Below are 16,448 nucleotides of genomic sequence, written 5' to 3'. Positions count from 1 at the left end.
GTAGTTTTTTTTTTGGATTTTCTATTACGGGGTACAGTAGTGCCCCAGGGTAGAATAAGAGTCTTCTTTTATATGGGTAGGGTTTAAAAGTTAAGAAAAATCATTGTCGAGCGAGGTCACTAATATCAGGACGTTCCTAAGTGGCCATGTGTGCTAATTATTTGGGTGACGCTAACTGTTGGTCCCTTTGTAATAGGGACTAGCAGGTACTTTTCCCACGGTTCTGAAAGACTCACCAGAACTGGGAAAGTTAAGATAACAGGGACAAAGAACTGGCAGTTAATAAATTGACAAGCAGAAGAGTGGTTGTGGGGTAATGAATTCACTAGTCTGTCGTTTCATTCTTTGGCTATTAGAAAAATATTTTTCCTCAAACATGGAAAACGCATCAAACTCTATTCCGACATATACATTATCATATCCATAAGAATACATTTCATTCTTAAAAGCATCTATAAATTCGTTTGCTTTTTTTAATTATTATATGTTGCTCTATTAAGTTCTTGGTTATAATTTTTTTTTCTAGAAATAACACGATGACGATGCTTAATTTTTTTTATCCAATGGTCAAAAGCTTTAAAAGCAGTATTAACTAATCCAATATGTCTATTGGCCTATAAAGCCCATTGATGAATATCGATGTACATATGTATGTGGGATTCTTAGGTCGAATAGATCTAACCCTTTTGTACATATGTAAAGACTTCTCCATTTTTACGATAAAGTCGAGGCACAATCGGAAGTCTTTGAGTTGTAAATCGTGATAGTGCTCTAATACTATTAATTAGGTTTGGTCTGTTAATTTAAGATGAAAGAGTTGAGGGGGCTGAAGTTGCCCCTATAGGACGTCTATTTATGTCGCAACCTGGTTAGAAGTATTTTCGTCAATTAAGAGGGTTTCGCAATCATTATCTTCATGCAATTCTGCTATTTTATGATTAAGATCTAACCACCCTTTGTTGGTACTTGTGGGAAAGGATAGCCGCCCTTTGTCGGCGTTGATGAGAAGTGCGGCCGCGCTTTGTCGGCATCTATGGAAATGTACCGACAAAGTGTTATCAGTACCACAGTAACGACTCAGGTGGTGTCATAAGTCGGTAATTGCCTTCTAGCCAGGGTACGACACTGTTTTAATTACCCTTAGTTTAGTACTTAAGAGCGCCCCGAATCCAGAAGGTCCTCTTTCTTTCGAGTGGCTCACCAGCACTGTTATCCGCAAGCAAAATCATAAGTGTATCCGTTAATATCAATAAACCCTAGACAACTTCAGAGAAAACCTACATATATGTCATGAATTGGCAAACGTTTCTCTGCGAGTTTCTCCTTGATTTATGGCATATTCCCAGCCTTTCAATTGCTTTCTAGGTAGTACTTTTCTAAAGTTTTTCTGCACTGTAGATATTTTTAAATTACAAAATTTTATTTCTACATTATTCTAACATTAGTATCTTACACCTAAAAACTTAACAAATGTGATACCTAGAACAAATAACTAATTTAATAACTATTCAAAATGGCCACCATTATTTTCAACACAAAGTCGTGTTCTTAAGCTCATTTGACCCACAGCTCTTAGAACACTTTCCTGCGATATTGCTTGAAACGAATTAGTTATCTTCATTTCTAGGTGTTTTGAATTGTTTGTAACGGTTGCAAACTCATCGTTCTTTACGATATCCCACAAGAAGAAGTCCAAAGGGTTTAAGCATGGAGAACATGGTGACCACCGAATAGGTCCATATGTGCCCATCCATTTTTTGGGAAATCTATATTTAAAATTTGCCTCACAACATTTGTGTTATGAGGAGGGACGCCATCATTTTAAAACCACATGTCCCGCTCAACAGCTAATAGAATTTCTTCCATTGAATTTTCCAAATCGTCTTGCAGAAAATTGACATATGTACGTCCGTTTAATCAATTATTGATAAACACAGGACCCAAAATTTTGCTGTCAATTATTCCAGCCCACACATTTAACGAAAATCTAATTTGAGGTCTACCCTGCCTCACTGAACGAGGATTTACTGTGAAGTAAAAGTGCTAGTTTTTCCTATTAAATATTCCATTATTGGTAAAAAAAGAATCGTCGGTTCAAAGCACTTTCCTGGAGAAATGTAAATTGTCTTGTAGTTTTCCGATGTACCAATTGTAAAACTCCAATCTTCTTTGTGCATCACCCTCATGAAATCTTTGAACAGGAAGGAATTTGTAATCATGGAGCTTGTTTTTTTTCAAAATCTTACGAACAGTACTGTCGTGGATGTTACATTCGTTGACAATGTTGTGATTTGAGTGAGCAGGATTAATTTCAACTTTCGCCAAAATGTTGATTTCGTTGATATTAGCAGCTCTTAGTAGTTGATATTTCAGTGAACATACCTGTTGGAAGCTACTATAAGTTGCTAAATTTCGGGAAAGTCTAGAAAATATTGCAGGATTTGGTTGTTGCCTTTCAGGGTATAATTGATGATAATTTTCTGCAGCCGTTTGACAATTCCTATAAATACGTACGTTTGAATCGTACATATCCTGTTTTTCTTCATTTGAAAACATTTTAGTACATTACACACTTTGCAAAAACAGATTGAATTCAGATTTGAATAAGGCGTAACTATTTTCAATTCGAATCAACGTCACAGCAAAGCAGTTTTTTTTCTCATGGTCCACCCGATATAAAAAAATATCTTTATTAAAATTAAAATGGTAAAGGCGATTAGAAATTTTATTTTTTTATTGGATTTTTTGAAAATATTTTGTAATGTGTTGTAAAGGAAATTTTTCGCTCTATCTAGCAGTATAAAAATGAAGTATGGCGTCCATAAGAAAAACGAAAATTGGGTGCCGTGTCTTCAAAATTATAACATGTATCGTCTTTTCGACTGAATCAAGTCGACGATCGAATTAAGTATGTGTACCAATATTCATATTTTTACTCCTTATAATAGCAAAGAAAATAATAAAAAACAAAATCGACGATTTTCAGTTATTTTTTTAATATTTAAAAAATGACAAGATATTTTGCTTTTTTAAAAAGCTCATGTGAGAGGGTCTTAAAATGCGCAACTTTTCTCTGATTTAACCGTTTCTCTATCTGTTCTACTTTTCGTGATCCTAATAGTGACACATCAAAATCGTCACCACCCTGTATAGTTTAAAATACTGGTAACCACTATTTGAAGATTTACTTTTAAACACAGGTCCGTATAAAAATGTCTATACACCGTCAGGCCATTATTATTTATTACTACTATCTACGTATGATGCACAATTGTTCTAAAAAACATCAGATAAAATTAATTAAGATGAATTATGAATGCATTCATTACTGACGTGCACAATTTATGTCTTTTATAAATTAAGTGTTGTTAAGATTATTTATTTAAATTTATTTTTAATTTTATGAAAGTAATATAGTGAATGAAATGTAATTTATTTTTAGCCTCATTTTCATATTTCTTTAATTTTTTTTTAATAGAAACGAATCAAAGAAACAGATCTACAGAAGATTTTTACTTCCATTTTAAAAAAATATCCCTTTATGACAAATAATTTAACTGAAAAAAATTTAGTGAAATGATTGGGGATGCTGGTCCCCACTTTAAATTTTATAATTTAGGGTTCGGATCAGTGGAATATGTATTCCTTAAAACTCCATTTTTTTATGAAGTAATGATGATTGTTAGAAATAGTCATTTTTTAACTTCTGTGTACCTTTCTGCATGTGCTGAAATCAATAGCAATTAAAGAGGTTATACTTGATTAATGGCAAGAGAGCGAAATTAAGAGTAACATTTCTAGTACGTAATTTTTCGCCCCATAGAAGAGTCTCAAAATAACACTGGATGAAATAAAATACACCGAGATATCAGCATACGATCCACGAACCATGTTCTTCTTCTATCATGTAACCAACACAAAAGACAACTTATTTAAAATAAACTTAAAAACATTTACTGATATCCTCAATATATTTGGGGATGACAGTAACCACAGCTTGAAGTTAACATTCGAAACTTGTGAATCACTTTTGTGTTATGTAAGTTTACAAGTCTTGTCTTCATCGTTTAATATACAACACTACTTTATTAGGCTATTTACAATAATGAGAAATATCCTGTTTTTGTCAAGTCTTATTGAAGGCTCAAGCCTACCAGAACCACCTTTTAATCAATTTATTCTTATATTTATTTAGGTCTTTGCATGAATTCCTTACATTATGCATTTACATATAGATTTTAATAATTTTGAAAACAAAATTTGAATGAATCTCAGCGAAAAAAAAATTACTGTGGATTGTGAAATTAAAACTATGAATATAGAGAAGTGTGGAAATCTCAGTTTGACTGAAGAATGCAACTTAAATAAAATTGTGATAAATGCAAATATATTTTGTGAGCTACTACAGAGCCTTGATAACATGGCCGATGAACTACGAATTATTTTCAGCCCAGAGTACCTCTATTTCGTATTACAAAGTGAAAGTCTCTCCGTAAGTGAAAGTTAACAATTCTCTGAAATTCAGATTCATGAATTTAGCCGCTTTCAGGGGGAATCTTAAGTAAGCCTCGATAAACCCTCCGATTGTGTGACTAATTATCAGTACAAGGAGAAAACAGATTTCACATACACTTTTGCCAATATAAAGCATATTATTAAAGTTTAGCATTATTCCAGTAAAGTGTCTATTTCCACTGGGGAAAGTGTACTTCTAGGATTACAATTAGTTATTAATGCAGATGAAAATTAGATATATGTTGAACATTACGTTACATCTCAGTACACGACTCAAGTTAAAGTTAAAATAAAACACGTTTTATTTCATTAAATATATTTTTGTTACAAAGGCTTTTTTATTTATCACCGATCTTTCCCAATTGCTTCACTTATATTCTTAAAACCATCTTTAGCAACTAAATCGGCTAATTCCTTCTTTATTTGGCTGACTAAAGGTGGTCCATCATAAATTAGTGCCGAATAAATTTGTATCAAACTTGCTCCAGCTTTAATTTTCTCATAAGCATCTTTTCCTGACGATACACCCCCTACACCTAAATAATTGCAATATTAAAAAATTGTTAGTAATTAATTTATAGCCCTTACCAATAATTAAAATTCCATTTGTAAGCCGACTCATATCTTTAATCATTTGTGTAGATGTGTCTTTCAAGGGAGCCCCACTCAAACCACCCTGCTCATTTTTATATTTACTTATAAGCTTTGGTCTTTGTACTGTTGTGTTACACACAATTAAACCATCCACCATACAGCCTTTTCGTTTGACAATTTCAGCAATGTCTTTTTTCTCCTCATAATTAAGGTCTGGAGCTAATTTAAGTAATAATGGGGGCTTAGGTTCACTTAATCTGTTCTTAGCCTCAACAACAGCTTTCAACAACATTCCTAGATTTTCTTTGTTTTGAAGTGTTCGCAAATTTGGTGTATTAGGACTATAAATAAATAGTTTTAGGTGTCACATAAGTACATAAGTTTGATTTGTGCTACACCTGCTAATATTTATTACTAAATAATCTGCAATTCCTCCAAACTTTTCAATCCCTTCCACATAATCTTTTACTGCGTCATCAGAGGTTTTGTTTTTTCCCAAATTGATTCCCACAATAACTGGAGTTTCAGCATTGCATTTAATATTTTTTATCCTTTGCAAGACCTCTTCATGCCCTTGGCTATTAAAACCATATCTATTTATCACAGCTCGGTCCTCTAACAGTCGAAACACTCTTGGTTTGTCATTTCCCAATTGTGGCAGAGGTGTAACTGAACCTATTTCAACAAACCCAAAACCAATATCTTTTAAGCCCATTATAGTCTTGCCATCCTTGTCAAAACCTGCAGCTATTCCTATAGGATTTGGAAAATCTTTGCCAAGCACATGTACTCGCTAAAATTTGAATGATGTTGTGGGGCTAATGGGATTTGAGTATGATTTTTGAACTTTTTACCAAAATATCAGGATCCTTGAATACAACTTTTGGTAGTAGTCTGTATTGACTTACAAACACTGCTAAATTATGTGCTCTCTCTGGATCAAGTAAGCGTACTAAGGGCATTAAAGTATCTTTATAGAACTTGTAGTTTCCATTGTAAATGCACACTCCAGCATAGAGTCCAGTTGCACTAGCTACCACATACAATAAGGATTTTGTTTTGCCCTGAAATTTGATCAATTATTACTTCTATATGAATGGGAAATAATAAAATTAATTTCTTACTCGGAAAAAGAGACCCATTTTTGTAATTAAACCTTAGATTATTAGCAACTATTGTTTTTCTAAATAAGAATTTATAATTTATATATGTTATTACATTCAGTAAATAAACATTACAATTAAAAGTTTTGTCGGGGTTATGTGCACGTATGTTTACCGATGGCGTGTCGGTAACAGTGCAGCGTGCACGTGGAGTGAACAGGCACGTTTTACGTTATAGTTTCCCGGTAGACACGCAGAAGAGATCAGTATTCAACACGACAGAGAAACTGATCCGGTAGATTAAATACGCACTTCTTTTACTCAACCAATTAATGTATACAAGAATAAGGTTTGCACTAATTATCACAGCTTGGTATCACTAATACTAAGGGTGATGTTGTGATACTTTAATTACTTCTTCAAGAGTTCAGGACAGAAAGAGAGCTTTCTGGGTGTTGTTTTCCCCTTTAAAACTAACGACCCTGTGGTGCACCACTCGAGAGATCGTCCACTCCAAGAACCTACACCGTCAAGTGACACTGTCGGGAAAGTCTCACTTGACGGGTGACAGTGGAGGACGAACCAAAAGGGAAAACAACCCCGAAAAAGTTCTCTTTTAACTTGACTCTTCTGCCTTGAACTGCCTGAACTGTGTAAAGTACCACAACATCACTCTTAGTATTAGTGATACCAAGCTATGATAGTGCAAAACCTTAACTCTGTGCCAAATAAAGTGGTTTAGTAGGAAAAGCGCTTATTTAATATACTGGATCAGTTTCTCTGTCGGGCTGAATACTAATCCTTCCTGTGTGTCCACCGTGAATTATAACCCAATACGGACCCGTTCACTCCAGGTGCACACCGTAATTACCGACTATTACCGACATCGGTAAGCATACACACATAATCCCGACAACCCCTTTCTGTTCGTCCGCTACTGTCACCCGTCAAGTGAGATTTTCATGACAGTGTCACTTGCCAGCGCAGGTTCTCGGAGCGGGTGGTCTCTAATGATGCATCACAATATTCCCCCCGTAGATATGGAGTATCGGTCTTCCAATGTTTATAAAAGAGTATGAACTAACCAGAACTTAACCAATATGCATGTTAAAGGCTACTTAAAGGCACTTTCTCTCACGAATCAAGTTAAATTGACCCAATTTGGTTGATCAACAAAAGTTGAATGCAACTTGAATCAGTTATTGTTCATACATTTCAATATAGGCTGATTAGCTGTTTCAATTTAAAAATGGCGTCGAATAAAGTTGTGCGTGAATGTGTTCAGATAATTGCAGTTTTATTAAAAGAAGAATTGAAATTAATTTTATGTAATATGAAGAAAAGTCGTAAAAAAACGTCGTTTTTGGGTAAGGCAGGGGATTTTAAGAAGAAATAGATTGGAACCATCAGAAGTTTTGCTGAAGGAGCTAACGTTAGAGGATAAAGAAGAATATAGAAATCGTTTAAGAATGTCTGAAGAAAGATTTGAGGAACTGCTGTCGAAAGTTCAAATTGGTATAAAAAAACAAGATACAATGATGCGACAAGCAATACCGCCAAAATTAAAATTGCAACTTTAAGATACAGTGAAATCTTTCTTAACAGACACCTCCAATAAACGAATACCTCTGTTGAGCGGACACTTTTTCGCAGTCCGGAATTTGGTTATAGAATCTGATATAAATGGCCCTTCTTTGAACGGACACTCCCTTGGGCGGACAGGGACACGACAATTCTACACAAAACGCGTTCAAACTCTCTTTTGAACTAACATCGTAAAATTAATTCAAATCTTTTAGATCGAGACAACATTACATTAGCGAGGTAGGTTGTCAGGGAGTTCCTTGGCTACAAGTATATTGTTCCCCGTTGTACAATTTTTGCTCCTTGACCTCTTCGGATATTTATTCAATGTTTAAAATTAGTGATTGTTTGAACGCCGTATCGGAAAAATGTCTAGAAAACGTTACATGTTAACTCTTAAAGAGAAAATTGACATAGTGGAAATATACAACAAGGAGAAACTTAATGTCGAAAATTTGTCAAAACGTTTTAATATAGGAAAGACAAAAACTGTTGAGGTTATTAAAAGTAGAAACAAATTATTAAACAAGTGGCTTTCTAATGGTAATATGCAGGTGAAACGAAGTTTTATGAAACCAATGGGTTTAAATATCAATAAACTTTGTTATAATTTGTTCGTAAAAGTAAGAAACAAAGACATTCCTTTGTCAGGTAAATGTAAAAGACAGGGGTGTAATTATTTTTAAAATTCAATTTTTTTAGGGCTCTTAGTTCGGGCTAAAGCAAAAGATATTGCACAACATTTGGAGTACGAAAATTTCAGTACGTCATCTGGGTGGCTTGGAAAATTCCGCAATAAGCATAACATAACTTTCAAAGTCATATCTAAGGAGACTAGAAGTGTTAATTCAGAAGACGCAAAAAGTTTTTTAAATAAGATTAAGTAATTTATTTGTCATTGTTAATAGATTAATTATGGTTAAACATTTATTATCGAAAATGGAATCTATTGATAGTATTCAAGAGCTTACTAAAGTTATAAATGTGGTGGATGCTATTTATTTTTTAAAAACTGCCTGGCGGAAGGTAATAGAAAAGACAATTAAAAATTACTTCCGTAAAGCTGGAATAAGACGAGAAAATGTGAAAATAGGAAACGGAGATGATTCAGTAGAAGATGATCTACCTTTGTTTGTTTTATCTGAAATGTTGCGAAACTGTGAAACTAAAGGGGTTAGCAACAATAATTTGGATGACTTTATTAATATTGATACCGATCTAATATTAGAACATGATGATGAAGTCTTTACCGTCGATTTTATAACACTAGGAGAACCTATGCACATTTCGGATGACTCGGATGCAGAACCGGATGTCAGTGATTAAACAACTCTACAAAGTTATCAACAAGCTATTTGTTTGGTCAAATAATTTCAAAAATTTGCAAAAAATAAAGGAGACGTAGTAACAAAGGAGATGTTGTCTGAATTAGAATTGAATCGATGAGAAATAAAGGGAACTAACTCCAAAAATGTATAATTTTGACTTTTTTAGTGAAATCTATATTTTTCGATATGGCCCATCATTTGGTGAGGAAAAGAACAAAGTCGCATTACGGGTTCTAATTTACTTACAATATTTTAAATTCATTTGGGAAGAGAAAGGAACTAAATCTCGAAATGAATTCCTTTTTTTCCCTCAACCGACAAAAACGATAGTAGCAAGTGTTAATAAATGCGTTGAACAAAACGATGGATATTTTGAACATTTACTTAATACGTAATAATGTTCCGATGCTCTTGTTGTGAAAATTGTAAGTAATTTAAATTAATTTGAATTAATAACTACTGTTGACAGAGACACACAAAAATAAAAATATTGGCTTAACCATTAATCTACCGTTAATTTTACAAGACAAGAAAACACTTCCTGTGTAATTGATCTACTAAATAAAAAATATTTTAATGTCGTAAAATTGTTAACACAAAAAATATGAAAAAACTTCAACTTATGACGTCATCCTTCTCACACTTTCCAAATATCTAAAACGTTCGTTCTACCCTTAAATAGTAACACTATGGGACGTATTAACGCATGCCAAAAATAAACCAAATCGATTAACGCGTTTACGAAAAAATAGGAAAAATCTTTTCAAAATAATTTGTTTTGAACGACCTCTAGCGGCTAAAGGAAGCAATTTCGAACATAACTAAGTTAACGCGAATCGTTCTATTTTTGACCAAAGAATATATGGTAAAATTTTGCACACCTTTTTTTCCGACACTCTGTATACAAGGTGTCCCACTGAGATGTTCGCGGAGGATAACTCAATAACTATTATTCTTAGAGAAAAAGTGTAAAGATAAAATTGACTTTATTTTTTCCACACTCACAACTCAGAAACTAAAAATCATTCGGCAACATTGTTTTCGGTTCTTAGAAGAGTATTAAATTTGGCACATTTCTTCCAATTTAACCGACCCTGTAACTCTTCCCGTTTAAGAGACAGTAATAATAGCACATCGAATTTGGAACACCCTGGGTAACACAGCTGACATCTCACAGACTTTTCGCTCAACTCAAGATAAATTTCTTGCCAGAAGTAACAATATAAACAAAAAAAATGTCCCCAAATTTAAGCCAGTGATAAAGTTATCTTAATTGAAAAAAGACAATGTAATGACGTACCGTAATATTCAACTCACGAATAATTTCGGAAATATCATGCCCTTGTTCATACAAAAGTACTATATTATTTTTAATATTATCGCTTAGATTTGGTGGCATTGCAGCTGAGCAACGAACTGAGAAAATACCAAAAAATTAAATTGTCTCAATGAATTGAACCAGCAACACATGTTTGTGTGCATAATATTAATGTATATACACAAAAAGAAGGATCCAACAAAAAGTAACATAGGTCAAGTGTGACAAAAAAAGGTATCCGACCCACAGTACCGCAAGCGATTTTGATTTGAAACTGGTCGACCACTTTTGTGGTCGATAGTATATAAAATACATTATTGTTAAGGTAAGTACAAACCGGCCAACAAAATATTGCCAACTGTTGGCACCATATTGGTTGGACACAACGACTTGTATCCGGATATATGCGATCAACAGTGTCGCGTATCCAAACCAAAATCAGTTACGCGTCCAAGCTAAATGCGGTGTTGACGAACATGAACCGATCTACTGCTGCTGCTGTTAGTGCTGCTTTCATTGTAATAGCTTCTCATGGCCAGAAACAGAAAAGAAGACGGTGGCAACGACAGTTTTTACAAAATAGGTCAAGCTATGGTGACAACTTAATGGTGAAGTTTCTCTTGAACGATGGTAGCTCGTTCCGCAATTTCGTCAGACTTACAAAATATGATTTCAAAGAAGTTTTATGTTTGGTCGCCCCTAAAATTTGTAAAAAAAATACGAACTACCGTGCCGCGACTCCACCCCATCAATTAGATTGATGGTTGCTTTGCGACATATAGCTACAGGAGATTCGTTTACCAGTCTAACCTGTTTAAAATATCGAAGCAATCTATCTCCTCAATTGTACCCGAAGTATGTGAAGCCATCACTGAAGTGTTCAACAGATATTGTCAGGTAAGGAAAAATTAAACAAAGCAATTATTTATTTATGATGTATTGTCAATAAAAATAGATTCGGTAGAATTATTTTTGAGAAATTCGACTACATTCTGCTAATAAAGTGGATTGAGATTCTGGCATATTCAAATGCTGTTGTGGTCGATGGTGTGAAGTTTGTGATGTATTTAATAACTTTGATTGCCACGGCATTGTTGTCTGAGAGTGTGAAAAATGAAGAGAGTGTTATTGAGACTGTGGTATTAATTCATTTGGTATTGTGGAATATTAAAGGAATGCCTTGATAGGTTCGGTGATGAGGACTAATTGGATAATGAACTAGATAATGGAATTGAAACTGAAAACGGTGCAGGTGACGCTTGCGGAGAATAGTAAATAACTGACTGATATGTGGTTCTGTGATAAGCAAATTCTCCCATCTCTAATTGAAAAAGTATATTATTAATGTGATTTTTTGCTATAGATACGGCACGTCTATTTTGATTGGCGCTGTGCATTCTACTGGCTACGTTTTCGTATATTATGAAGTCATCTTTTGATTTTACCTCGTTTTGGATATTTTTCATAAAATTGTAAGTTTCGTCTACCCTGGCATCACTTTTCGTTGTTTTGTTTCGCTTTTTGGGTGCTGAAGCGTCCGCCTCCGGTGGAATTCTTATTGATTGAGAATTCGGTTTTGTTTTTGGAGTTGACGCTTCTGATGGAGGTCTGATTGGCTCAAATCTGGATGAGTGCGTTGCTAAAGGGTCAGTGTCACCTTCAGTTTCATTTTCTTCGGCGTATGATGTATTTAGGTCGTCGTCATCCTGGTTATTTACTTCTTCGTCGTTTCTCTATAACGCATTATTCTTAATATGCTTGTATTTCATTGTTGTCAGTTTTGTGCCTGTATTTTGTATTGTTGTTTACAGATACCGCGATTAGAAGACAATTGGCGTCAAATTGCAACCGGCTTTCGTGTTAAATGGAATTTTCCACACTGTATTAGCGCACTTGACGGAAAACGTGTAAATTGAAGTACCAGAACACAGTGGAAGTATACAGGGTGTCCGGAAATTAGAGGTAAATATTTTAAGGGATGATTGTATGAACAAAAATATATAGAAAACCTCATATAAACATAGGTCGACAAATGGACCCTAAGGGAGCTAGACCCTTTTAAAAGGTGAACCCTGAATATGGTTTTTTATCTATATATTCGAAACGGTTTGAGGTAAAGTTATGAAATTTGGACTGTTAACTCAGATTTTTATGATAAATCAAAACACTTAAACGAAATTTAAAAATCTTATTTAGATGTGTGTTAAACAGGGCCAGCTTAGGCCATTTTAAGCCCTAACTTTTTTGATTGTAATTTTTCCTACATTTTGACTACATAAATTGAAAAAGCATGGTTTTCTAGATTAAAAAGGTACTTTTTGTCGACTTCGAAATAAGGCCACGTTTTCGAGAAATATCGATTTTAAATAGTATGTGCAATATGTCATGTAACGTGAAAAATTAATTAATTAAATTAATTAAGTAAATAATAATTTATTTATTTATTTTATTTTATAAAAATGTCTCAAAATGATCTCCTTCTAGTTCCAAACATAATTTTTTTTTTTTTTTTTAGTTTTTTTTTTCACGTTACATGACACTTTGCATATGCTATTTAAAATCGATATTACTCGAAAACGAGGCCTTATTTCGAAGTCGACAAAAAGTACCTTTTTAATCTAGAAAACCATTCTTTTTCAGTTCATGTAGTCAAAATGTAGGAAAAGTTAGAATCACAAAAGTTAGGGCTTAAAATAGCTTAAGCTGGCCCTGTTTAACACACATCTAAACAAGATTTTTAAATTTCGATTAAGTTTTTTAATTTACTATAAAAATCTGAGTTAACTTTCAAAATTTCATAACTTTACTTTAAACTGTTTAGAATATATCGATAAAAAAACATTTTCAGGCTTCACCTTTTAAAAGGGTCTAGCTCTCTTAGGGTTCATTTGCCGACCTATGCTTATATGAGGTTTCCTATATATTTTTGGTCATACAATCATCCCTTGAAATATTTACCTCTAATTTCCGGACACCCTGTATATATGTGAGCTTTCATAAAGAAAGTGATACGGAGTTGCTTATTAATTTATTTAACGTAAGAGCAATAAACATGTTATCTCACAAGGATGGTGCTATGTCTTATCCTTAGGCATATGCGGTATGTCACAGACACCTATTAGTGTCCCATTGGAAATTGACTAAACTTGTACTAGTTAAAGTAGATCGTTACCTTAAAAGATAAAGAGGGTCTGTTTATCATATGGAGGTGTGAAGAGAATGACTAAGGGATGTAAGCGTGGGAAGAATGTGGAAGGTTTAGCGTCTATCATTTTGAAGATAAACAGATACCCTGGGGATGACTCCGACACCTTGTATGAAAGGGGTATTCTATTTCCGATCTTTGGCGAATAAAGAGGTTCTACGTAAACTTGTGTTTTTTATTTTCCTGAAAAGGAAATATTTTTCTTACATATAAGTATTTTGGCACATTTAGTGTTGTATTGATGGCTGTTGCTGACGGGGACTACCGTATTCGGCATGCAGACGTGGGATGCCATGGGAGAATTTTAGATGGCGGTGTTTTTGCCAATACAACATTTTTTAAGAAGCTTACAAAAAACGAGTTGCATCTCCCAAATCCAACACACTTATTAAAGGAATCCAATGCAAAGGACATTCCGTTTGTATTAGTAGCAGATGACGCATTTGCACTAAGTATAAACCTTATGAAGCCGTTTCCAGGTCCACATTCAAAAGGTTCCTTAGAACGCGTATTTAATTATACATGTAGATTAAGCAGAGCTCGACGCATTATTGAGAATGTATTTGATTTGTTGGCGACTATTTTCCGAGAAGATCTATTCCATTAAATCCAAAGAAAGTTGAAAGTGTGGTACTCGCTTGTATTTTTTTACACAACTTTTTAAGACGAAATACACAGTCCTCACAAACATATACACCACCTGGTACATTTGACAGTGAAGATTTAGATAGTGGTATAATAACACCTGGTTCATGGAGATCTGAAGCTGAGCGAGGTTTTTTGAATTTACAGAGCATACCGAGAAAAATTCCGAATGACGTAAAAGAACTGCGGAAAAAATTTGCCCGATTCTTTATTTCAAACGAGAGAAAAGTACCGTGGCAGGATAGATTTTCCTGTGTTTCTACTATTAACGATACTCTAATGACTTTTTGTGTATCTGTGGTCATGTACTTTGCCTATAGCCATATGTATTGTAAAAAAATCTGAAAATAAAAATAAATACGTACATCCATAGTGCTCCGACTGCCTTTAGAAATATTATTTTCGTTTAAATACCTCATCATCTTATATTCAAACCATATATTGTCTTCCTAAATGATACCTGCTCCACTTTTAGTTTTATCTACAATTTTCTTTCGTTCCCGGCTATATTATTAAGTTTTAAGGGACTTTATTTTCCTTGATATTTCATCCATATTTGTTTGGAAGTGCGAAGTTATTTTCGACATTTCATCATATTTAAGACTTTTATCTCGACATTCTCGGCATGAAATGTTCAATAGTGCAGGAACCACATGTAGTATTTCAATGAGTTCTATCACTTACTCTTTGGTCCATATCATGTTGGTTGAAAAGGGATAACAACAAACTACACTCTGCTGTCGCACGCACAAATATATACAGATTGAATCATTTCATTCAAGCGAAAGGAAACCTCACTTGTCTAATTTTACGTCACTTGTTGACAACATAATCTAAACAGAGCGATGTTTTCCATTTCAAATTGAAAACATGGATACATGCAACACGCAATAAAATTCATTGATTCTCGCTGCCCAACATCGGCACTAGGTTGCCGAGTATCTGTCAACTTGTTGCGAGTTGATGGGATACATGTTGGCAACACTGTTGACAACATGCATGTAGGTTTCTCTAACATTGTCTAGGGTTTTAATAGGATTTATTGATATTAACGAATACACTTTTTGGATTTCTGTTTGCGGATAATAGTTCTGATGAGCCACTCGAACGAAAGAGGACCCTCTAGATTCGGGGCGCTCTTAAATACTAAAACTAAGGGTAATTAAACAGTGTCGTACCCTGGCTAGAAAGCAATTACCAATTTATGACACCACCTGCAACGTTACCGTGGTACTGATAACACTTAGTCGGTACATTCTCATATATGCCGACAAAGTGCGGCCGCAATTCTCATAAACGCCGATAAAGGGCGGCTATCCTTTCCCACAATTACCGACAAAGGGTGGTTAGACGTTAATCATAAAATATCAGAATCGCATGAAAATAACGATTGCGAAACCCTCTTAATTGACGAGAATACTTCTAACCATGTTGCGACATACATAGGCGCCCTATAGGGGCACATCAACCCCTTCACAAGTCTTTCATCTTAGATCTAACAAGCCTAACCTAATTAACAATATATATATATATATTTTTTTTTTACGAGGCAAAAATCTTTAAAAGACACCCAGTCTGTTGTTCTAGCGGCTGGGTAGTGTGGGATTCACCAGGGCAAATGCCTAGGTGCCTATCCACTAAAAACCTTGGTTCCATTTGTGCTCTCGACCGACCCGGAACTGTCCCTAGGGATATGACGTCGGTATCGGCTGAGGCTCCGGTGTTTTTTTTTTTTTTGGGGGAAACCTACTATACTGTCGACAGGGATCTAACAAAAAAGATTTTTTACGTAGTGAATGAAAAAAGGAAAAAAAACCTACGTGACTAATTTAATATTAAATTTTTTAATTTTAACTTTGGCTTTGATATTGAAAATCCTACAATATGCCGAAAATAATTACGCTCTCGATCGATTTTAGGATTATGCTTCTGTGGTGGTACGTTCCATCCTTTCTTTTACCTTGACCATGTCAGTAATGATTTTGCTGCATTTGTCCCAGCTTTTTTTACTTACGAGCATCGTTTCGATCAATGCTTTCGGAGTTAGCGCGTTCACGCACGTACGCAATTCGTTTCTTTGAGTCTCAAAAAGGGTGCACCGGAAAATACAATGTTCCGCGGTATCTTCGATCCCGCAGCTCGTGCAAGCCGGTTCC

At 34.5% G+C, this 16,448-nt stretch overlaps 1 protein-coding gene and 1 pseudogene across 1 annotated transcript; one reads left to right on the top strand and one right to left on the bottom strand.

The window, feature by feature from the left end:
• Positions 1-3,721: 3,721 nt before the first annotated feature.
• Positions 3,722-4,828, top strand: LOC136416798 (uncharacterized; annotated as a pseudogene).
• LOC136416819 (dihydroorotate dehydrogenase (quinone), mitochondrial-like) lies at positions 4,794-6,356 on the bottom strand. Its single transcript, XM_066402184.1, has 5 exons — positions 6,234-6,356; positions 5,964-6,173; positions 5,508-5,902; positions 5,104-5,450; positions 4,794-5,051 (listed from the first exon to the last, which is right to left on the bottom strand). The coding sequence occupies exons 1-5, from the start codon at positions 6,249-6,251 to the stop codon at positions 4,861-4,863; spliced, it is 1,161 nt and encodes a 386-aa protein (XP_066258281.1). The 5' UTR covers positions 6,252-6,356; the 3' UTR covers positions 4,794-4,860.
• Positions 6,357-16,448: the final 10,092 nt, after the last annotated feature.

The sequence above is a fragment of the Euwallacea similis genome, chromosome 25, assembly GCF_039881205.1.
Source record: "Euwallacea similis isolate ESF13 chromosome 25, ESF131.1, whole genome shotgun sequence".
NCBI classification, from domain to species: Eukaryota; Metazoa; Arthropoda; class Insecta; order Coleoptera; family Curculionidae; genus Euwallacea; species Euwallacea similis.
The sequence above is the reverse complement of the archived record's forward strand: the minus strand, read 5'-3'. Positions and strand labels throughout refer to the sequence as shown.